Consider the following 25441-nt stretch of genomic DNA (forward strand, 5'->3'; position numbering starts at 1 on the left):
GCCTAACCTGGGACAAACAGGTAATCCAGCCTGGAAAAAGATTTATGAACCACGGAAACATAGGTGTAGCACCTCGTATTGCCATGTAAGTGTCGCTAAGTGTCCACCCAATTAAGACCTTGTGCCATACCATGAAGTTTAGAGGATGGGCCCCCCCCCTGTCTATCTGGCTGTCCAGGACGTCATTCCAGTCTCCTCCTATAACTTGCAGGGTATCTGAATTAGCGGCCCATACATCAAACAGTTTTTCAACCAGGTACCACTGCAAAGGGGGCAGGGCATAGATACTCCCAAACACTAACGGGTCCTTACCCAATGTGCCCTTAATGATGACATAGCGACCTTGTGTATCAGTCCACTGAGTGAAGTGGGTATAAGGGATTCTGCGATGTATAAGGATAGCCACCCCCCTGGAGCCTCTCGTAAAACCAGCATGAAATACCTGGTGGTAACCATAGCGCTGTAGGCATGGCACCTTTGTGCCTAGCAGGTGTGTTTCTTGGAGCAGTAGTACATCTGCACCCGCTCTTAGCCTGTCGTAGTATTGCCCCCCTCTTAATCTTATCCAGGCATCCCCGCACATTCCAGCTAAGAAGGCGAAGAGAGCCCCCGGGCCCATGTGCCCTACCCTCGAAATCTGCCATCAGGGGACATCGAAAGTAAACGCCCAGCTATTGGGCCCAGCCTGCACACACAAATTAACATTCCGGACTCCTATGTGACCATGTGACCCGTCCCCCCCCGTCCCCCGTTCCCCCAACAACCCCACCTCCCAACTCCATCAACTCTCCCTCGCCCTACCCCCCCATACCTCAGAAACGGTGAAGTACCTGTCGCGGCATAGTGGACACCCGACCCCCAACGGGAGGCCAGAGACCCCCTACCCCAATGGATCCCCATAAACTCTCCCAAACCCCTCAGTCACCCGCAACCAGCCCGCTCCCCCGAATACCCCCCGCCCAGGACCTCTCCCCCCACCCCGCTTCTCAGTGCCCCCTCATTGTGTGCAAAGGGGAAATCAGCTCCTATCGAGCTACCCACCAACATGACTGAAGTAATACGTAGGAATACAGAAAAAGAATTATGTAAGCGCTAGCACACAGCTGAATGTTCAAACTCGCCGTAGACAGAACTCCCCCAGTGTCACCAGCATCAAGTTCAGGTTCGATCGACGTGGCTGTCTGGGGCCTCCTTTCCCTCCTCAGATGCGCTCCCTGACGCTGAGCGCTGCCGGGACCTGGACCTCCAGTTGCCCTTACGACGAGTCCCCCGGGAGGCCCGTGACTGCAGCCTGCCCCGAGAGGAGTCAGTTTTTGACCTCGGGGTGTATGCACTCGGATTGGTATGGTCTCGTCTGTCCAGCGGAACACCTCCTACGGGGGGTGTCAAAAAAGTGGGTGCGGGACTGGTACACCACCCGCAGGCGGGCCGGATACAGCAAGGCATATGGGAGCTTCAAGTCGCGCAGGCGGGCCTTTGCCGACGTGAATGATTGCCGCTGCTGCACCATGCATGTATAGTCTGGGAATATCATGATTCGGGGGTTCTCATAAAGCAACGACTCCTTTTCCCTTGCGAGTTTGAGGATAATGTCCCCGTAGTTCAGAAGTTTAGTAATCACTGGCCGTGGCCTTGCCCCCTCCGGCGGTTTCTGCATGAGGGCCCGGTGTGCTCGTTCAATGACAAAGCAGCGGGAGAGAGTTCGGGGGGAGCCAGCCCTCCAGCCACCACAAAGCGCAGGTTGTACCGCCTAGCGCGCCCCTTCGCATCTTCCACTCGGAGCGCTAGGCCCTTCTGAACAGATTACATGCTTGCCACTTTGCGCTTTAAGGACTCAACGTCATCTTCGACTCCAGACAGGCGCGTTTCAGCTTCGGTAATGCGGGACACACCATTCCTTAGATCCTGGCGCAGCAGTGTCACATCGGATCCCACAGCCCCAATCTTTGCGTCCAGGACATCTCGGGACTGCATTATGGCTGCCATGAGTGCGGCGTTGTCCAAACCGGTCTCTTGGCGGCCACCAGACGCCCCGGCGTCGCCACTGGGCCCTGTAAATTTATCCATGGGGCCTTACTTGGGGGCCCCCCCCCCCGGGTCATGTCCACTAGTCGCCCGGGAGGCCCACCCAACGACCAGACGTCGATATCTCCACTGGACTCGCTCCGCTACAGCCCCGGTCCCGGACGTGTATCCGGCTCCTGTCCGGTCAGTGCCGTCACCGCAGCATGGGGCTCCCTCCCTCTCCCCTCAGTCAGGCCCTCCGCCTGGGCCAGCGATAGTGCCCCTGAGGCAAGGATCAGGCACCGCTGAGCTCCCCGCCACGGCCCGACCGCCGAAAAGAAAAACGGGGGGGCGGCATCCCAGCGGAGCACCACACACTGAGATCTGCCCGATGTACAACCAACGGGGCCTGCAGCCAAATGCTGGACACCACGTCTTGTATGCCGCACTGCCCAGGACCATCCAGCCGAGCAGTACGTTTCGCCAACCAGCTGCTGCTGGCCCCCTTCAGATGTGCCACACCAGTCCGCCCCCCCCCCCCCGGCACCCCCACACAGCACCACAGTTTCCTCCTTACTGTATAGTCCGCCAGGGTCCACTGCCGCGTGAGGCGGGGAAAAAAAAAAAAAAAAAAAAAAAAAAAAGGAAGGAGAGGCCCCGCTAGTTGGGCCGAGTCCGCCGCCGGGGGAGCTCCAAACTCAAGTCCCCGGCGTCGCCAGCCGCACTGCCCTGCCCCTAGTCTACACCGGGGTGCTGTGCCCGCTCTGGGCTCACTTGCGGCTCCCGGGGGCCGCAGGCTACCAGTTGATACCTCCGGGTGTTCTCTGTGGTCCCAATGGCCAGGGGACCGGCGCCCACACTGCCCGCTCAGCCTCAGTACTCCCCGCCGGGACCCGCGAAACTCGAGGTCCCGGCTCCTCCGCCCAGTCCAGGCCGCACAGCTCGGGGCCTCGATCGTCCGCCCCCAGAAGGTGAAGTCCGGCCAAAACTTCGCCCAGAGTCCGCCACCAGTGTCCAGCGCACAAATCTCCGCGTTGGGGCACACGAGCGCGGGGGGAAGGCAGGATAATTCGTCGGATCTTGGGACGGAGCTACTCTAGGCTGCGTCCGCCATGTTGGCTTGCTCGGCCACGCCCCTCGCCAACCTCCATTTTTGACTACCAGAGACAAATTGTTATATTAAACCAGACTAATTTCTGAGATTGAAATTTACAGCAACTTTTAATATGAAGAGTCACCACTTGGATGCCCAAACCTTCGGTAGACTTTCCTATTTATCTGCACATGTTTTCACCAGAGCCAACATCCCACCCCAACTCCCCCATTCTCATCCCCACCACTAAGGAAGGGTGAAGCTCTACCAGGAACAGGTATCAAATAGATTTGCTTAAGGGAGGAGGTGTAGACAATCACTGAAGACTGCTGTAACTGGAGAGCAGTGGACCAGTGGCAACTCGACCTGCACTGGATTCCGAGGGGGCATTATGGGAGATGGAGTTCCAAGGCCAGAGAGGGCACCCCAAATTCATGTACCCTATGGTGGCCCCAGGAAAACAATGTATCTCTTCCACACCTACAGCATCTTCAGCACCCTGTACCCCCCAGCATCAGGACCACTCATTTGCTGGAACCATGCTTCCTAGTATAATTTGTGAGGACTCAGACTACTGTACCAGACAAGAAACTGCCCCTCCCCCCGCCCTAAGAGGCCCCGTGACCCAACCCTTGTGGCCAGTCCAAGAGACGATTGTTAATTGTACTAGCCATTGCCTCGGGAACGCTGGCTACAAAGATTTATTTGAATTCAAAAGAATTTACTTACCTTTTAAAAATCATATCTCCGGGTCGCCGCAATAGACAATGACAGTTTTGATACCAAAATTAAGGTAAAATTATACCATTTTTATAAACTGGTGTTGGATTTTAATGTGTAGTGTTTCTTACTTACCTTTTGGCACTTGTTACTTTGATTAAGCCTAGCTCTGCTGGCTCACATCTACAGAGGAATGAGCTAAAGGGTTTCTTAAAAAAAATAATAATAAATAGGGTCCGATAAAGACTGACATTAAATGTGAGGTCTTACAACGTCACCGCATAATCCACTTTCTTATATTTGCTGGACCTGCAGACTGGATTAATCTCATGTTTTCTACCCCTAGTTATACAACATATTTGTCACTTTCCTTTCCCTAATGCCACAGTGGTGAGTAGCTGTACTTGCATGGATCATAGGAAAATAATCTATTGAGGACTTCAACTCCAGCAAAATGCAGCCACCTCACTTTAACATTAACCAGAGTTATATTTTTTCTGTGATACTCCACCTTCTAGCAGAAATGACTGTAGAAAATCCCACATTAATTTGACATAACGTATCTAATAAAACAAAGACTCTCTCCCTTAGCCACTATGCATTTATCAGACTGTCTCGCATGCCAAGGTATGACTATTCAATTAAGAGTTATAAAAGCGCAGTTAAATATCAGATAGGGTATCCAAGTGCTTTCAGGTCCTAGAGGCTTATTCGAACAACCGGGTCTTGAGGGCCATTCGGAATTCTGGAAAAGAGGTGATGTCTGGAGATGTGTGGGGAGGCTGTTCCAGGTCTTTGCTGCGATGTGGGAGAAGGAGCGTTTTCCACTCTTGCTTCAGTAGATGGGGGAAGTATGGGCAAGTGAAAGGGAGGCAGAGCGTGGTCGACGGTTGGTGGAAGTTAAGGAGGTGGCTAATATAGGTGGGTCCTTGGATGTGCAGAACCTTGTGTGCATGCGTCAGCTGCTTGAATTGGCATCTGCTGTACAGGCGAAGTTGCTGGTGGTGGGGTGTGAGGTGTGTTTGTCAGGGAAGGCCGGAGAGGAGTCTGGCTGCGACTTTCTGCATGGTCTGAAGTCTCTGTAGTAGGTGTGCAGGGATTCCCAAGTAGAGGTCGTTGCCATAGTCCAGTCAGCTGGTGATGAGGGCCTGCGTCACGGTGAGCATCGTGTGCAGGAGTAGCCACTTGAAGTTCTTATGCTGCATGCGCAGAGTGAGGAAGCAGGTAGAGGAGACATTTGATCTGTGATTTCATGGTGAGTTTGTTGTCAATGACGATTCCGAGGTTTTTGGCGTGGTTGGAGGGAGTGGATAGGAGTCCTAGGTCTGATGGCAACCAAGAGTCGTTCCATGAGTTGCTATTGTTGCCAAAGATCAGTACTTCAGTCTTGTCTGTGTTCAGCTGCAGGCAGTTCCTCATCCAGTCAGTGAAGTTTCTCAAGGGGGAGTCTTTAGATCTGTGCTGGTGGGATATGGTGTTGAAGGCTGCGGAGAGGATTAAAGCTGCTATTTCTCCTCAGTCCACAATGGTTCGGATGTCCTCGGTAGCTGTGATCAGGGCGGTTTCTGTGATGTGAAAGCTAGATTGGGATGCATGGAGTAGCTGGTTCTGCTTCAGGTGTGTCATGAGTGGATTGCTGATGGTCTTTTCTAGTACCTTCGCAGGGAATGGGAGTATCGAGATTGGCCAGTAGTTTGAGTTCGCTGGGGTCAGCAGAGGGTTTTTAGGTCTCTCCTAGGCAGTGCTTGCGCGGTCTCTGAGCCAAACTGTATTCTCATAAGCTGCACCCACTCTTTAATTGGCTGCTGTGACTGCCCTTTGTAAATGTTGGCTTTTGATTTGTTAATAAGCTTATTAGTCCCTCCTTAGTACCTCACTGTCTTCTGTGGTTACCTCCCATAAGGAGAGCACTATTTGCTTAATTCAGGTATTATCGAAGCAAGCATGACAGAGCGCATAGCAATGGCGTCCTTCTGCTTTTACTTCAATAATAGTTGCTGCTTATCTTAGATGTAGGAAACAGCACTTGTGTATTTGCAGAGCTTCACTTAAACAGTAGCTGCCACACCACTTGCGTCCTGAAAGTAGTAAGGGGCGGCAACTATTCTTAAAATGAAAGTGCACATGACTTTCTTTGCTCCCCATCTGTTGAGCCAGCAATGGTAGCCGCTTGATTGTATTTGCAGGGGGCCATGTGCACTTTCATTATAATAGCTGCCGCCCCTCACAGCATTCACGTCAAAGTGAAAGCATGCTGCAAATACAAACAAGCGGCCGCCAGTGGCAGCATAATAGACGGGGAGGAAAAAATACACAGAACACCGGCCTCTGCAATGGCAGCTTTGTTTGAAATTTCCAATGGCTGCCGCCCCACACAGTACTTTATGCCATGGTATTGTAATTTCAAGCATGCATATCACAAGAAAAGTGGGAAACCTCACAGAAACAAATAGTCTCTAAACCCTAGTCTCTTTGCCCGAAATGAGTCTCAAAACACTGGATGAACATTGTTTCGTCACCCTTTGGTCCAGGCCCACAGAAATAGTGGATTTTTACCTTGCGATATCCGTTAAGGCACACACTTCACAGAAACACTGCTTTAATAGACTAAAACAGCAGCACGTGCCTGCAAGCCACGCAAAGTTCTTTGAAAAGCACTTTAATAGATAAGCGCATATAGAAACAAAACCATGCTTTATTCTTAAGAGCGACACGCACAGACTTGTAAAGCCCAAAAGCCAGGCGGTGCCTGTCGTGGACACAACAGCGCACATTTTATACGTATGTCAGCAAAGGATCTTTCATGCAAAGGGAAATCAGAATACTCTGAGCAATGGCGCCTGCAAAATAGGAATTCTTCTTTACTGCCCTTTTACCAGGTGTGAAAAACCCTTTATTGTCCTGATAACGGCCTGTTTACCCCAGACAAAACTAGAGAACAGCATGCTTTGAAGTCTGTAATAGGCCCTTAAAGAAGGTCAATATTACTTAATAATTTGTTCTGTTTCTCTACAGTCTGCTATTAAGGAAGGAGATGGTCTTCTCTGAACTCAGAGGTCACACCACCCAGAAATTCTCTCGCACATATTTCTCATGGTGCTGGTGCTCAATTGTATTAATGGGATTGTCACGTGTGAAATAGTGCTCTGGACCCTTACAGGCCACTATAATATGGGAGATGTGGCTTTGCGGCCAGAGCTGTCGGCTTTGTCGCTGGGGAACTAGGTTAGAGCCTTGGCGTAAGCTCAGAGTACTGGGTCACTGGACAAATCACTTAATCTCCCAGTGCCTACTAAAAACAAGCATTTTCAATGCAATAGTTCTTGCATTTGCGACAGTTTGCGCAATTGCCATTGTAAATGACAATGCCTTTTATTTAGGTTTTCAGAAAACCCGCAAAGTGCATCTTTGAGCACGATTGCAGGTTTTCAAAACACAAAAATCATTGTTATTTAGAATGCCAATAGCTCAAAATGTTGCAAATGCGAGACCTATTACATTGCAAATGCTTATTTGAGTAGTCATCTGACTTTAGAGTGTTCCCCGGTATCGAGAAATGTTGCTGTGGTGACAAGTGTTAAGTAGGGTGGTGAGTTCTTAGACGATCCTTTGGTTTCCGAGGTTGAAGATGTGTTTCAAGCAGGAGTCATGGTGGAGGTGGTGTCCTGGGTGGAGAGGAGGTTCCGGGTGGAGAGGAGGTTCCAGGTGGTCAGTGTGTGGTTCATGTCTGTTATGGCGTGTTGGTCGAGGAAGTCCATAGGTGTAGGTTGGGGTTCAAAGTTTCTGTATATGGTTGCGATCTTGTTGTGGAGGAAGTGGGTGAGGTGGTTGGACAGCTCCTGTAAGGGTATGTTGTTTTCGCTGGCAGCTGGGCTGGAGAATTCCTTCACAATGTTGAAATGTTCCTTGGTGTTGTTGGCACCGAGTTTGGCGCGCAGCAAGTTCCGTCTGTTTTGTTGCCCTCAGCAGGAAGTGATAGAGGTAGGTCTTGAAGGCTGCCCTGCCGGAGGTGTCCTTGCTGGGGTGTCATCTCCTCTGCAACTGTTTGCTGTCCTGTTTCGCTGTTCTAAGTTCTTTGGTGTACCAAGCCTTTTTGGTGGATTGTCTCTGTATGTTGCCCTTGATGGGGGAAGATGCAGCTGGTGATCCGGGTGTTGACGTTTTTCACTCCCTGTTCTAGGTTGGTGGTGGTGGTAGCCGATTAGAAGATAGTTTTCCTGTGCCAACAGCCCAGTTGTACAACTTCCTTGGAGAGGCATTGCATAAAAGTGATTAGCTATTAATACCTAGCTGTGACTCAATGGAGGGTAGGTAAATGTTCAGTTCCAGAATAGACCAGTTTCTATGTAGTAAAAATATGCAAGGGGTTGAAGGCTGTGCCACACCTTGCCATGTCACATAGCAACATAGTTTGCAGATGATGTTGCTTCCTACATTTCAAGGTTTGAAGCAGTTTTATTTGCCTTCCAATTCAGTTGTCAAGAGTTGGTGAGGAGTAGTGGTGGTCCAAAAGGGCAAGTGCCATGTCAGATGTTCTAAATTTATCGCATAACAGGGCTGGCTGGCCTTTCTTAGCTCTATATATCTAGGCATTATTATACACAAATTACATCTACTTATTTATTCTCATACCTAGGGTACTGACAAAAGTCTTTGGTCTAAATCTGTATATAGTTCTATATTATCAGTTAATTCATACAATCAAATACACGCAAATAACTAAATCATTAAAAATTAGATACATCCTACACATAAAACCATAATAAACCTAACCAAGCAACTCAACATTCATCCTTATTTAAAAAGAAGAAAAAGAAAACTTGTAAGAGTCATCCATAATACACAAGTACACCTTGTTTCACAATATCCAAAACACATAATAGAGTCTATCTATTCAGACTCTTATCTTAAGGCCTTCTTTGTTGTGTTTATAGTACATAGCTTAATCACTTCAAGTCTTCATCAGGACGGAGGAAATGGTGGCTATGTACATGTTACACCATAATGCGGAGAGGTCCATTCCTCATTTATCACCTCACTGGGGACTAATTAGCAAGTTAATGTTATGGACCTCAAGTCACAGAAACCGTAAAAAAAAATAAAAAAAAAAAAAAAAAAACAGGGTTACATTGGTAGTCTTGTTATTCAGAGATTGCACAAATTAACTTCATAAACTTCTATTGGCAGGCATACTCTCCCCAGTCTAGGTGACAACCATGGTTGGTCCAAGAGGGCAAGTGCCACGTAAAATGTTCAAGATCTCACCTTGGAATAAGTGTAAAAATAATAAACAAGGAAATCACAGAATGTTGTTATTCAGAAAAATCCAGTAAGACTACTACAGCCATCACAGCTAAACGTTGGCCAACACTAGTTCTCCAACTACATCATTACAGATCAGATCAGAATTGATATTGCAAACACATGTACCACCACAATGAAACAATATATCCCAAATGAGGAAATGTCATGCGAAACCGGCGAAATGTCTGTTGGCACCGACGTGTAAATGTAACACCGATCTCTGAAAGATTTGAGTGAAGGTGGGTGTGGGTTGGAGTCATACTCTGGCTTTTGAGAATGCCAGTTTAAAATAAGAGATTGATTTACTCATTTACCATTGGTCTTCAAGCCCTCTTACTGTCGGAAAATAATTCAAAAATTAAAGTTATCACACTTATACGAGTGATAGTAATCTACATAAATCCTACCCTTTTCTTACGGTCCGTGCGTTTTTTCTTAGGCTCTTTTACAAAGGTATCGTAGGCAGAAACCTCTCCTGAATCAATGGCTGCTTGTATTATCTTCCTTATCCTGGGCTCATCTTTATAGGTAACACAGAGCACAGACTCCATAATGCGGTCCATATCTCCCTCAAAGTCCACATAAGCTTCTTTAACATCAGCCAGCTCCTCTTCTGAGCCAATGTACTCTTCTTCAAATGCTTTAATATCTTCTGTAGTGATCTGAGGGAAGAAAATTATTATTGATTATTCATTCTCAACAGATCTACTAAAACACTGTATACGCACTCAAATTTTACACAGCTATTAACGTAGGCTGTGGCACTGACAAATAACTTTAAGATGAAAGCCCATATTACACTTTTATTAATGATGGTCGCAGACTGGTCATCAGAGTTGAAGAATGAAGCTATCAAAGCAACCTTGAGCAAAGATCCATTTGGGAATGGTACACCTTCATAATGTCACCAAGATAATATTTCAGGCAAGCAAGCAACCAGACCGGGAAGCTAAAAAGGTGGTGTTATTCTGTGGCTGATTCTATTGAATTTCAACGCTTTAACTCAAAGGCATGCCTCTGTCAATCCAAGACAAGGAGTTACATTGCGGCCAATCCTCTTCTGAGTCCCGTAATAACATTGAAAGAGGCCTTGTGTGGAATGAAACGTATAGGCTGTGTTTTTTGACATTACTGTATAAAAACGTATAACAGGGGAAAAAAGAAATTACCTAAAATGGGCCTCTTTATGATTTTGCTATTTGGCATATATATTTTGTATACCAATTAACACCCTCTGAAAAGTCATGCCTATATTTGGTTCACAATGAAGCACTAAGCTGGATAGGGATAAAGGATAGCACACCTTTTAAAATGGGTATAATTTTTGTGTTGGTCAAAACCTGACTGCAATGTTCAACTAGCAGTTTCTTCAAAAACATTAATACAAACTGAACCGGCCTGTCAGCAAGTAAGAGTCCTCAATGGTGAAAGTACATTTATTCCAGGGGAAAAGACATTAAAAACCTAGCTTACCAATTAATTTAAGATCAAACAGCTCAATTCATGAAGACTATAGAGGTCAGAAATCTATAGAACAAGTAGTTTCTGGAAGAGTTAAGATATTGGACAGCTCAGTGATTCACAAACACCAACTGAAGGAAGGATGGCATTCAATGAAAGATATATATATATAGATATATATATATATATATATATATATATATATATATCCAAAACTCCGCGCAACTCTGCTACCACTGCAAAACACGGAGAGACCCAAATACCAGTCTTGAGTTATTTATTGCCGTGCCGCCATAACGTTTCGGCTCTCGACGAGCCTTGATCACGACACAGGTGAGTGAACTTTTCAAATTTAAAGTGACCAGTGCATACTTAACGCCATTCACTAGATGCATGGGGTAATAGGCATAGTAAAAATACTTGTTTCTTCCTACGTTCTGATGTAAACAGTAAAATCGATAGAAAGCATTGTGTCTTATACATAAATAAATGTTGCAAATCATTGGTACATCTTAGTAAAATACTAGGAGTGTTGGATCTCTTAGATTACTTTCAGATTCCAACCCATACATCTTCATTCTACTGACTGAATCTATAAGCAATTACTGTGCGTAATACGTCAGTATGTGAATGTCCAATATTCAAGCGCAAAACGTGCTTTAGTGGAAATAAATATAAAGATGTAGTGATTTTAAAGAGTTTTGATCGATAGACTCCTTAAATGTTGACATTGGAAATGGTTTTTAGAGTCGATGCTACTTTTGAATTCATTACAGGATAATCCATTATGGGGAGCATCCTATATTGTACTTAAGATCCCTCATGATTTGACTATACTCTGTGCGAAGTACAAACAAACCATTCAACTAAAGACTAAAAAGATATTACAATCTCAAATTCATATAAAGAACTGAATAGAGATCCAAAGATCAACATATCAAACCACAGTATATTAAAACACTATATAGATTAAATATTGTTTTAAAACATATACATGATCTTAAAATCCTACTTCAGTATAAATAAGTTGTAGACTAATACATATAAAATAGGATCATTAACTATGCATATGAACAATAAAGTGGTTGCTAAAACCAAATTGTAATTATCATTTCTAGTTGTCTTGAATAGTATTGTTCATTACTAAGGCCAAAATTGCTGACCCTGTGACATCATGAGTATTGTTGTTTACCTCAAGTCTTAATGCCTTGACCTCATTAGCCCTAATAAAATATATACAGATGAATATAGCACAGTAAATCACACGTTTATGCATATACTATGATCAGTTAGCCTAGACATGGATGTAAATCTTAAGTTATATTGAGACCTCCTGGTGTTTTGGAGTCTAACTGCAGTATATATCTAGTCTCAAGCCTGCGCAACTTTAACTCTATTTCCACCTCGCTTACTTGGTTGGACACTATCAATAACAAAATACTTGAGTCCACTGTTGTTTGAATTATGTGTTTCTCTAAAGTAGCGAGCAACAGGATAAGTATTATCCTGATTGCTGATGGCTCTCAAGTGCTGTAGTATGCGTTTGTGCACTTGTAGTTTGGTGCTGCCTATGTATTGGAGACCACATGGGTACCTCAATACATAGACAGCATACTCTGTCTTGCATATCAAGAGTTTCTGTATTGTGCAGGGCTTACTGCTAAACGGGGTTACATATGTATTTTTGTTTATTCCCTGTGCACATGCGACATTTGGCAAACCCCTTGTTGGTTTGTAGCCAACTAGTTCTTTCCAATACCTCTGGACTAGTATTTACCAATACATCTCATGGATGTGATTTACTGTATGTAACTGCAATCCTGTGTGGTAACAGGGGTCCTATTACAGTATCGTTTAATACTAGTGGCCAACTTTGTTGCAGAATCTTGTATATCTGATTGTGCTGCTTACTGTAGCCAATTATCATTCTAAAGTTGATATTAGGGTCTTTAGTCTTGTATAGGTCTGGATTAGATCCTGAAATTTTGAGCAAAGAATCTCTGGTAAGGATCATAGATTTGGCTATGGCCTTGGAAAAGGTAGGTTGACTGTAGGCTCTCATGAAATCTTTGAGCTTTCCAGCTGGGCTGCTTTTAGATCGGTTACATTGCTACATATGCGACGCAACTGCAGCATTTCCCCATAGGGTATGCTTTCTATTAAATGTCTAGGATGTGTGCTGTAATGTTGTATTTCCTGCTGTATCCTTGCGGTGCAATTTACTTTCTAGTTTATCATTTTGGACATAGATCTCAGGGTCTAGAAAGTTTACAGACTTGGCACTTATTGTTGCTGTAAAATGGAGGTTAAGCTGATTGATGTTAAATGCTTCTACAAATGCTTGTTTTTCTATTTGTGTACCTCGCCAGACGACAAACAAATCAATAAAGCGTAACCACTTAATATATATCTGCACGTAAGGTGGAAAGTCAGTTTTAATACACCCATTTACTGCTGCCTGACTTTCAGGCTATACTGGCATTGCCGTTTCGAAGAGAGAAACAGTCTTCACAATCTTTATTATTCACAATCTTACGAACTTGTTTTGGGGGGTGGGTCGATTGTTTAATTACATGAGACTGCTGCTTCCTAGCTGTAAACCAGGGACATTGATATTTTTGGATTCTGTAGCAGTGGCGTTATCGGCATTAAGTATGGATTTGCCAAATAATCTAGCATCTACTTCCTAATTTGGAGATTACCAGATTTTTTTTCTAGCTTTAATGATAAGATTTAAAAAAAAAAAAAAAAAAAAAAAAAAAAAAAAAAAAAGCACCCACACACCAGCCCTTGCGCAGTCCCACACAGATCACCATGAGCAGGGGAGCAGAGCAGCAGAATCCTGGCAGGCTTAGTTTTCGCAGGATTCCAGCCTGCCTCCAAGAGTGTGCTGAAACTGGATTTATATTAAGTCTTGCTGAGTTAACCGCACTCGGCGTTACGCGGAGTTTTTAAAAAAAACTGTGGATCGGGTTTTTTCCCCCCCTCGCTCACGTTCGTCAAGGTCAAGTTGGCGAGCACGAGCGAGGAAAATCCACCTCCCAGCGAGATTTTTCCTCGTTCGCAACCATCAACATCAAGTTGGCGATCGAGAGCGGGTAAATGCAATCTCCCGGCTTGATTTCAACGTGGGTGGTCAGATTTCTCACCGCGAGTGGTCGCGTATGCTCGCAACCGATGGCGTTGAGAAACTGTCTGCATTGAGAAAGCTGCCGCTAGAGCAAAAAGCTACTCTAGCGGCAGAAAGGAGGCAGCGCCTGCTCGAGCTGTGCATGGTGCCGTTCGCAATGATTGCACAGTGAGGACTGAAAATCATCGCTGACAGCATTGATCTAACACTCTACCGCTTTTGGAGCTCCGCACAGGCTTTATTTATATAGCACGTTTGCTGAGAAAATTCCGGTTCTATTCCACTGCCTTGACCTCCGGACCCTCAGATGCAAGGCTGCTCTGTAGAAAAGCGGAGATTCCAGGGTTTAATTTGGGACAGTGCTGATTTAAAGCACACATCCAAAACAGGCGAGAGGCATTGACCACAGTAACAACCACTCGCACTGAACTGTTAAAGTGCGTAATGAGCAGAGAGCGATGGGGTGATATATGGTAAATTTTGGAAACACTGGGTTTGTGCCTCTAAAACTCATTAAAGCTGCACAGTGTATAGTATTCTCTGTGCCTCAGACCCTCCATCCAATTTCAACAAGAATTTGCAATGGGTCTTGCATTTGTGAAAATATGGGTTGCGTTGTAAATTTTTTTATTAATCGCCAGTTGCTTGTAGTGGAGTGGATGTATGCTTGCAGTGGAATTATGCTGTTTGAATTTTTAGATGTGGAACTGTGGGGAGAGTAGTGTATTTGTAAATATACGGTATGGTGACTAGACAGGGGGTAAGAGGTTTATAAATTACATAGAAAGTAAGAATGAGAGGGAGCTGTATGAGAGGGAGAGATCAGGTCACAGACCTGCTGCACAATTTATTTTATGATCCTGTTGTCTGCAAGGTAACTGCACTTGTGACTGCCTTGTTAGAAGTCAAATATAGCAATTTTCGGTGTTTAATGGGGGTTCCTAGAACTTTTGGTCCCAGTGTCACTGCACTTGCTGCACTAGTGAAACCATGTCACTAGTACCTGCTAGATAACTGCACTTCCGCCTGTTTATTAGTCAAATAAAACAAGATTTGGTGTTTAATTGAATTATGACAACTTCCGGCCCCGGTGCCACTGAACCACCATTTAAATCAAGTCCCATTTAAACTGCAAGAAAGGTAAGCAATTAAATAAGAAGCAAGAAAATGAGTGTGACAACAAAACTAATCAATGGGTGGGCTTCATGTCTATTGTAGGTTTTGGTAAGTCCACAAAAGGCTTTTGCCTACAGACACCTAAAATGTTCTCTGGTAGGCGAGACCTAAAAAAGCTTACAGCACCATAATTGCTTGAGAAATAGAATTTGAAACTAATGTGACTCATTAGGCTTTAATTTTCACAGCTCTCTCATTCACACAGGAGCCAAGAGGGAAAAAAAGGGTAACTACGGGATGGCCCTCCACTCAACAGACAATAATCTACAGAATCCCTGTACCCTGGCTAGAAGTTATCTAGTAGGCGTTTAAACATCTATTAACTGGAAAAGTACAATATCTACATCCAGTTCTATAACCCCTCTATATGTAGCCGGGTGTATTATATCTATGCCTATGCCGTACAAATCAAACCGCTGTTTGTATATGAAGAAGGAGATTCCAGGAGGAACTCAACTCGACACGTCCACTAAGAATCAACTGATGTATGCTCTGAGACAGTACATCTACCCACACTCAATATCAATGAAAAAATGCGTGGCGAAAAAGAATGACACCTCACGGGCGAACAACCCTCGGGGCAACTGGCAGATGTTACCGATTCATAGCCCCTTTCTCATCATCGGTTGTCATTCCTTTTCAAAGAAAAAAAAAAGAAGAAAGTGTCCACAACAAAACCATAAGTGTTAAGAATGAAACTAAAACAGGTGCAAGAAAGGAGCTCAAGAAATCACTCACTGATGCGACGCAATAAGTGATTAAAATCAACAGACACACCAATGACACAACTTTTATTCCTAAATTTGGTGTGTACTGGTGAAATAAAAAAAGGCTGGTAGCTTAATTTCGCATACCGATACCTGTAGCCTTAATTTTCACAGCCCTTAGAAAGCCCCAGGCAGATTAGCCTGAGAGGGTGAACCGCATGTAGGCTGTTATTCAATTATTGTCGCACATCAACCCATCTACGTTCTAATAAAGAATGGAAGTCTCTCACAAATGGACACATCTATGATTATTTCCTGTGAAAACACTCCTACGGTATTCTGAACAAGGTATGTGCAGAGGGATGTGTGCTTGGCAGGGTGTTTTGTGTCTGCAAGTTGAGTAGGTCACTCACCTGGGAGGAAAGACAAGAAATAAACAGCTGGGAAAGAAGTAGGAACAAAGAGAAATTTGAGAGCTACACTTATCGTTATGTTTCTGTACCTTCGGGTAAATGGGAATGATACCACTTTATAAGTTCTTTTTTGCAGTATTGCAAAGTATTACATTTATCATTAAAAAAACATATATATATATTCAAGGGGGCACACAGTCTCGCATTTGACCGCCCTCACACATGAACTCACCTGAAGGGACGGGCTGCTGCAGCTATGGGGACTCAGGCAGATTCCCGCTGTTTCTTGGACCTACGTTCAACCCACCTCACCTGGAGCTGGCTGCAACCTACAGTTACCCCGCCTCCCCACGCCACCAGCCTCGCAGCGCCGGGACAGTGCCTGCTGGGACTTGGAGTCCATTGAATTTTGACATGTGCTCCTATTGGTGTGACGACATCATTAGGGGGAGGGGATACAGCACTAGCAAGTATTTTACACAGGATGAGCGCTATGGGGTCGTTACTCAACAGCACAAGGCACTGAAGAAGGAGAGTGTTCCGAAATGCATCTGCCGTTGCTGGGGTGTTTGAAATAAAGGGTTCCTGCACTGCTTTCCCCTGTGGCCTCTGATCTTTTCCTCGTGAAGGGATTCTTTTGGACATGTTATTGCGCTTGCCAGTTGCGCAATTAGATGGCCCTGCAGCGTCAAGAGCCACGGAATAAAGATTGGCAAGCTGCTTGCAGCAGTTGGAACACTGAGGAATCAGTAATTCCGTTGGCCGCCAAGAACGACAGGACGTCGTGTGTGGACAGAAGTATTTGACTTCAAGGGGGCACACAGTCTCGCATTTGACCGCCCTCACACATGAACTCACCTGAAGGGACGGGCTGCTGCAGCTATGGGGACTCAGGCAGATTCCCGCTGTTTCTTGGACCTACGTTCAACCCACCTCACCTGGAGCTGGCTGCAACCTACAGTTACCCCGCCTCCCCACGCCACCAGCCTCGCAGCGCCGGGACAGTGCCTGCTGGGACTTGGAGTCCATTGAATTTTGACATGTGCTCCTATTGGTGTGACGACATCATTAGGGGGAGGGGATACAGCACTAGCAAGTATTTTACACAGGATGAGCGCTATGGGGTCGTTACTCAACAGCACAAGGCACTGAAGAAGGAGAGTGTTCCGAAATGCATCTGCCGTTGCTGGGGTGTTTGAAATAAAGGGTTCCTGCACTGCTTTCCCCTGTGGCCTCTGATCTTTTCCTCGTGAAGGGATTCTTTTGGACATGTTATTGCGCTTGCCAGTTGCGCAATTAGATGGCCCTGCAGCGTCAAGAGCCACGGAATAAAGATTGGCAAGCTGCTTGCAGCAGTTGGAACACTGAGGAATCAGTAATTCCGTTGGCCGCCAAGAACGACAGGACGTCGTGTGTGGACAGAAGTATTTGACTTCAAGGGGGCACACAGTCTCGCATTTGACCGCCCTCACACATGAACTCACCTGAAGGGACGGGCTGCTGCAGCTATGGGGACTCAGGCAGATTCCCGCTGTTTCTTGGACCTACGTTCAACCCACCTCACCTGGAGCTGGCTGCAACCTACAGTTACCCCGCCTCCCCACGCCACCAGCCTCGCAGCGCCGGGACAGTGCCTGCTGGGACTTGGAGTCCATTGAATTTTGACATGTGCTCCTATTGGTGTGACGACATCATTAGGGGGAGGGGATACAGCACTAGCAAGTATTTTACACAGGATGAGCGCTATGGGGTCGTTACTCAACAGCACAAGGCACTGAAGAAGGAGAGTGTTCCGAAATGCATCTGCCGTTGCTGGGGTGTTTGAAATAAAGGGTTCCTGCACTGCTTTCCCCTGTGGCCTCTGATCTTTTCCTCGTGAAGGGATTCTTTTGGACATGTTATTGCGCTTGCCAGTTGCGCAATTAGATGGCCCTGCAGCGTCAAGAGCCACGGAATAAAGATTGGCAAGCTGCTTGCAGCAGTTGGAACACTGAGGAATCAGTAATTCCGTTGGCCGCCAAGAACGACAGGACGTCGTGTGTGGACAGAAGTATTTGACTTCAAGGGGGCACACAGTCTCGCATTTGACCGCCCTCACACATGAACTCACCTGAAGGGACGGGCTGCTGCAGCTATGGGGACTCAGGCAGATTCCCGCTGTTTCTTGGACCTACGTTCAACCCACCTCACCTGGAGCTGGCTGCAACCTACAGTTACCCCGCCTCCCCACGCCACCAGCCTCGCAGCGCCGGGACAGTGCCTGCTGGGACTTGGAGTCCATTGAATTTTGACATGTGCTCCTATTGGTGTGACGACATCATTAGGGGGAGGGGATACAGCACTAGCAAGTATTTTACACAGGATGAGCGCTATGGGGTCGTTACTCAACAGCACAAGGCACTGAAGAAGGAGAGTGTTCCGAAATGCATCTGCCGTTGCTGGGGTGTTTGAAATAAAGGGTTCCTGCACTGCTTTCCCCTGTGGCCTCTGATCTTTTCCTCGTGAAGGGATTCTTTTGGATATATATATATATATTCACTGAAAAAACCATAGGTTATAGACCATATATAGTTAGGAATTAGCATTTAGAAAACCTTATTTTACTCACACAAAACCATTGAAATTCCATATATAGTTAGTTGCACTAACTATATATCGCGCACCCGCAATCCACTGCTGATGTCACATATTACATCATTCATGACATGGTCAGTGACATCACTGATGACATCACTGATGACATCTCAAATGACATCACTGATGACATCATCTAGTGTCTGTGTTTTTGTAAAGTTTAAATACGTTTTACATATTGAAGAATGACTGGATGTATGGAAGACTGAGTGTGTGTGTGGCTGGCTGGGAGGTGTGTGACTGTGCATATCAATGTGTACTTGTATCAGTGATTGTATAAGAGAGTAAGTATGTGTTAGTATATGTGTGAAAAGTATGGTGTTCTGTGTTTAACTATAGATGAGGAAATCGAAGTGTGATTGATTCTTCACAGGACTGACTAGGTGTATGAGTGCATATGATAGTGTTCTAATAATAAGTGACTGTATGTATGAGTAATTGTATGGGTGAATGAGTGAATGTGTGTGTAGACGTACGAATCAGTGAGTGTGTATGTAGTAACTGGTATTGGTGTGTCATGATGTCATCAGTGATGTCATTTGAGATGTCATCAGTGATGTCATTTCAGATGTCATTAGTGATGTCATCAGTGATGTCACTGAAGTATGGTGTTCTGTGTTTAACTGTATAGATGAAGAAATGGAAGTGTGATTGATTCTTTACAGGACTGGCTTGGTGTGTGAGTAACTCCATGGATGAGTGGCAGTGTGTGACTGTCTGCATAGGTGTATGAGTGCATATGATAGTGTTGTAATAATAAGTGACTGTATGTATGAGTGATTGTATGGGTGAATGAGTGAACGTGTGTGTAGACGTAGGAATCAGTGAGTGCTTATGTAGTAACTGGTATTGGTGTGTCATGATGTCATCAGTGATGTCATTTGAGATGTCATCAGTGATGTCATCAGTGATGTCACTGACCATGTCATGAATGATGTAATATGTGACATCATCAGCAGTGGATTGCGGGTGCGCGATATATAGTTAGTGCAACTAACTATATATGGAATTTCAATGGTTTTGTGTGAGTAAAATAAGGTTTTCTAAATGCTAATTCCTAACTATATATGGTCTATAACCTATGGTTTTTTCAGTGAATTTTCAAGGTTTTGTAAATGCTAATTCCTAACTATATATGGTCTATAACCTATGGTTTTTTCTGTGAATTTCATTGGTTTTTTAACAGCTAATATCTGTAGCTGTAAAATGTATTCTTCTTTAAATCCAAAAATATATTTTATATGTTTATGAATAATTTTTTTTTAAAATATTTTTTTTTCTTCGTTCCCGCTTCGCGAATCGGGAAGCTTCCCGTTAACTGACCTTGATGCCGCGAAATAGACCGCGAGCCGGTAAACGTTTCTTTACCGCAAGTGCCGCGTTAGAAAACAACATCGTGACGCCTCCCGTCCGCATGACGTTTCACGTTGTCGCGTGATACGTCATATGACGTACAACGTTAGCGAACTGGTACGCGAAGCGAGTCGCAAAGCGCAGGTTTCTGGAAGCAAACCGGGAGGCCCTGCAAAGCGCTTAACGTAAACACAGCAAGTCATGTGACTTGGTAATAACACTTTTCATTGGTTCATTTCACTTTTGGTTTCCTAATGATGTAAGACTAGGTCATATAATCTAAAATGAACACTTTTGATTGGTTGAGAACTCTTGTTTTTCCCAAATGATGAAAATCCCTCCTTCTTTCCTCACTCTGACTTTCATCATTGTGAGAGAAAGACCCTTTGTGATCACTGAGCAATGGCTTCTTTAGTAGCTTCAGCTGGTGCTTCCCCACCACCTCCACCACATCCAAGGAAGAGTGGACCACCTGCTCAAGTTATAATTCAACAAGGAGAGGAAGAAGAGGAACAGGAGGACGAGCACGAAGAGAGGCAGTTTTTGCCTGAGCAGCCCAGGACGTCTCACCGGAAAGAAAACTTCATTTGGCAATTTTTTTAAATTCCCAAAGGTCAGAAAAAAGTAAATGCAAGATACGTAACTTGCCTTATATGTCAAGATAGACTGTCCAGAGGGACCGACAAAAAATACAGTTTCGGAAACTACACAATGCATCGCCATATGACTAGGTGGCATCCTAACAACTACAGTGCTGCACAGTTTCGGAACGACCTAGATAATCTCCCTATTATGGCCAGAAGATCTGTTGTACCGGAAGTAACGGGACCAGAGGGCAGGGAGATGGTGCCAAATATACAAATGAGATTTGGTGATGTAAAACACATCTGCGTATTTTGCGATGGATTCATTTCCTACGGAGAAAAAAGCATCACTCTGATCAACAGAGCTATTGACTATCATATGCAAGTTTGTACGAAACGCCCAAAATAATAAATACTTCTTTTTTTTGTTTTGTTGCTCCTGTTGAGCCCTTTACAATGAATCGCTTTCATTGCCCCCTCAAAGAAAAACCCCAAAAAATATAAAACTGTTCAGAAAAATTCAAAAAAAGTAAAAAAATGTTCTGAAAAATAAAAAATAAAGTTCTTTTCAGAACTACCTCCCCGTTATTAAAAAATTGGTACAATATTTGGAACTGTGCCAACCTCTATTTCTCTTAGTTCGCTTCCCAGTTCGCTCCCCGGTACGCGAACCGGAAGCGAACCAAAAACAGTAAGTATAAGGGAAGGAAACAGACACTTATGTTAAAAGAAAGACAGCTATAGGGGAGTAAACTAGAGATACTATTACCCGTAATCCACTGCTGATGATGTCACATATTACATCATTCATGACATGCTCAGTGACATCAGCAGAGGATTGCGGGTTTTTTGGCAACGTGCCTTATCCACGGTTTAATAACGCTGCCTTTTGCTTTATATAAGTTTTCAAATTGTATGAAATATATACCAATAGGTCGTTATGAACCTTTAGGTAGTGCTTTTCTTCATGAGGTCTGGTCGCTTCCATACACATACAGATGTTTCAAAGATGATCAAGAAGTTTATCTGAATGGAGAGGAATGCACTGAGACGCCAGATCATTCACTAATGTGTAGGCACATACAGTTACACGGTTCATGCAACAAACACGACCAAATATGGCTTGCGTGTTGCAAGGCACGCCAGTTCCTGCTATCATCCCCACGTTCAAGTTGTTGGAAAATGGTAGTTATTTGATGCTCAATAATGAAGATTGTTCTGAGTTAATTAAAAGTATTCCTTTTATCGTAACAGTAAGTGAACGGGTTATTTGCTGCAGAAATGTTCTATTTCCTCCCACACATGAACATAGGGAGTTTTCAATCTGGCCACAAATACCAACCTTGGGACAGATTTCAACGGCATGGCAAGAATAAGAGCTCTTTTGTCTCAGAGAGAGGTGGCCTTGAGTTCGGCCCGTGAAACTTTCGTGCTTCACATAGCGAACACCCGTACAGAGGTGCACACACTTTTCAATTCAGATTTGCCTTTCAAATTCAGCAAGATGGTTCCGAATATCTTTAACGCATCCTCCGCAAAGTCCCTGGCGCACTTTTTTAAAGTTGTTACCAGTGGTCTCGTGACTTCATTTGAGAAAATCTTTGGACTCATCCCTGCTTCCTTTCATTCTATTTTCTCCACTCTGGTTCGTGGATTGGCATTTTTACTTGCATTACCAGCGGACGCTCTTGTGCTTTTTTACATTTTTAAATATGGATGTCCCTCCTATGCAACCTCCCACCCTGCAGCTGCTGACACTGTTCCGCAATCGCATGCTAGAATATTATGGCACAATGCCGTTGGCGATATTAAGCACGGCATATGGATTATCTTTTCGGTTCTCCTACTTCACCTGTGTCCAGCCTGTATTTCACTGCCTGACCTGTGATTTCGATTGGGCCATTGATTTGTGTCTCTGCGGACCGGTTTCTCCTGACGTCGACTTTAATCAGCTGATGACTCCTATCATTACTCACGAGTTGCTTTGTCCTGGCGAAAGGATTATGGCTGTGGCATTGATGCATGGACTACTTGGTCCCTGGAATTTACTGGCGGCAGCACAGTCTTTCTTGGAACAGAGCTTTCTTGAAAACCCACCGAGCTGTCCTCTGATGGTGATAGAGGATCCGGTGCTGGGAGAGCACGCATGTTCTTTTCCGCTTTTAAATTGGATGGCTGAACTGTTTTCGGATGAAGACGGTGACTTCCTATTGGAGGCTGTTGCAGCTTATTTTGCATACACAGTTATGTCATAGACCTTTTTCATGTTTGATATGCTGAGTACTAGCATTTCATTGACAATTCATTGACTTATTTGTCAAGTTTTTATTATTTACCTTGCCTATTGGCTTAAGACTCGATAAAGTACTTGGCTGTTTTATTTTTCTTTAGCATTAAATTTTCCTAGTTTTTAATGCTTTACCTTGCGGACCGTCCACATATAAACTTGCAATCTGCTCTTATGAGATGGCACTTCTATTATCTTATTCAGTTCGTTTCCGGATCATGGGGAGGTGTCATCTAGGTCCTGGATATCTTTACACCGTGTTAAGTTAGCATGGGCTCATTACCGGTTTAAACGCCATTTTTCCTTTTTTGCAACTTCTGCACACGACACTTAGTTGTTGCTTTAGCTTTCCACCTAGTAGTTCATCGTGGTTTACATGAGAATAATATGTTATTGCTCTACTATCTGCTTTGCTTGTTAAACTATATCTGTACAGCGAGTGCTAAAGTTTCAAGAACAACACGATACAGAATTGTTATGAGGTCTGATCTCCACGACTTCATACTCATAACATAAGTGCAACTTCTGCCAATTCTGGGCATGAGGCGGGTTTTATATTGCTTTGCCGAACACACATACACAACAGTTGATGCGGCTCACATGAAGAGAGAGCTGGTGTATGCTGATGTGATTCCTTCAAATCTAAGACACTAAAGTATGGGCACGCCCTAAACCAACACAAAGAGACCTTCTTAGCAAATAATATAATATGTGTATTAGGGAGGGTGAGATATAAGCAGCCGCGGGCCGTGGAGGGAGTTACGATGGGGCAGGGAGGCGGGGAGGGGGAGAAGCAGGGTGGAGCCCTCTCTACCTTGCCCCTCCCCCTCCCCGCCTCCCTGCCCCACCGTAACTCCCTCCACGGCCCGCGGCTGCTTATAAGTGTTGCTAACTCTTATTCATTTACAGCATGTTAACATACTATCACCATTCGCTTTTTATGTACTAGTAACTATGCTGGTAATTTTGCTACTGATAATATGTGTACTTGTATTATCTAAGATACTACGCCTGTGAAGACGGCATTAGTAAATAAACATTTCAAATACACATGTGTTCTTCTTAACTCCATGTTCTGGTTTCTAAGAAATATATAACGACCGACTGTTCATGAGTTCCACGTATCCTGAGGTACTATAAGTTCATATTCTGGATTGTCTAAACATTGAGAGTTTGTTATATCCAATGTGACACTGTACCTAGCTTGCTAAGGAGTTTTTGATTACTAACGTGAGTTTTGGGACACCCTAATTCGCCGAGGTTCCAATCCTCTGTCCACAGTTCTGTGTGAGAACAGAAACCCTGCGACAGGGGCACCCCCGACCCTTGCTGGAGCTTCATCACACTTGCGATACAACTCCAGCAATGCGCCACCTTTACGGCACAGATACATCACGCATCTGTGCTATTTTTGCCCCATGATGCGCCGCATTGTAAATGCAGCACACCATAGGTGACGGAACAGCGGCACAGAATGACTAACACATCCCTGGTGATGCGCCAGTCATCATAAATGTATCCCTATGCTTCTTATCTTGTTAGAGATGAACCGCCATATGTATCATCAAAGTTTTTTGCATTTCCTAAATAGCGAACTTTAAGGAATAAATAGCGATTCTTTACCATTCCTAGTTTGCGATGAGCTATTTGCTAATTACAAATTACCCATTCATTTCCTTCATTTCCATAGGGCGGTTGGACTCACTTTTAGCTCGAACGGCTGAATGGATTTCCACGAAACTTGGCAAAATTGTAGGGACTGGTAGCCCGATGTGCCTTTGCTATGTCTCAAGATATATGCTCCAGTGGTTTTTACGAAAATTAACTTTGAAAAATATATATTGGGCTACATTGGCCTATATATATGTTGGAGCCCAAATGTAGCCCAATGTAGCCCAAAGATGGCCGCCAGACACACAAAAAAACAAATGTAGCCCAAATATCAGCCAGATGTAGCCCAACTATAGCCCAGTGACAGAATGACCAATCAGCTTCGCAAACCTCCGTTACGCGAAGCGGAGCGCTGTTACAGATATATATCTTTTTTTGAACGTTAATTTCTCAAAATCCACTGGAGCACATATATTGAGACCTAGCAAAGGCACATCGGGCTACCAGTCCCTAATATTTTGCCAAGTTTCGTGCAAATCCATTCAGCCGTTCGATTATTATTATTATTATTTTTTTTTGCCCCGCGGGGCCCTTTTAAAACCTCCACATCAAACCTAGGGGGTCAGCGAGGATCTACTATGCCCCCTTATAGTTATTTCCCCCTTTGTTTTGACCTCCTCTTGTCTCTCGATCCTACCGAGAGACAAGATGGCGGCCGCTACGGACTGTTTGGAATGTTGACAGACGCCGGAGAACCAATCAGCTTCGCTTCACAAAGCTCCGTTGCGCGACAAGTACGCGTCCTGGGCCGCTGCCCAGTCCGCTGTTACAGATATATATCTTTTTTTAAACGTTAATTTCTCAAAATCCACTGGAGCACATATATTGAGACCTACAAAAGGCACATCGGGCTACCAGTCCCTACAATTTTGCCAAGTTTCGTGCAAATCCATTCAGCCGTTCG

General features: G+C 44.7%; 1 protein-coding gene across 1 annotated transcript in view; it reads right to left on the minus strand.

The window, feature by feature from the left end:
- DNAJC9 (DnaJ heat shock protein family (Hsp40) member C9) overlaps positions 1–25441 on the minus strand; it is a 48688-nt gene that overhangs the window by 14856 nt on the left and 8391 nt on the right. The window contains exon 3 of the mRNA XM_078643103.1: positions 9529–9783. Coding sequence (XP_078499229.1) covers positions 9529–9783 — 255 coding nt within the window. The remainder of the gene's footprint in view (positions 1–9528; positions 9784–25441) is intronic.

The sequence above is a fragment of the Lissotriton helveticus genome, chromosome 5_1 (genome assembly GCF_964261635.1).
Source record: "Lissotriton helveticus chromosome 5_1, aLisHel1.1, whole genome shotgun sequence".
In the NCBI taxonomy this organism is placed as follows: Eukaryota; Metazoa; Chordata; class Amphibia; order Caudata; family Salamandridae; genus Lissotriton; species Lissotriton helveticus.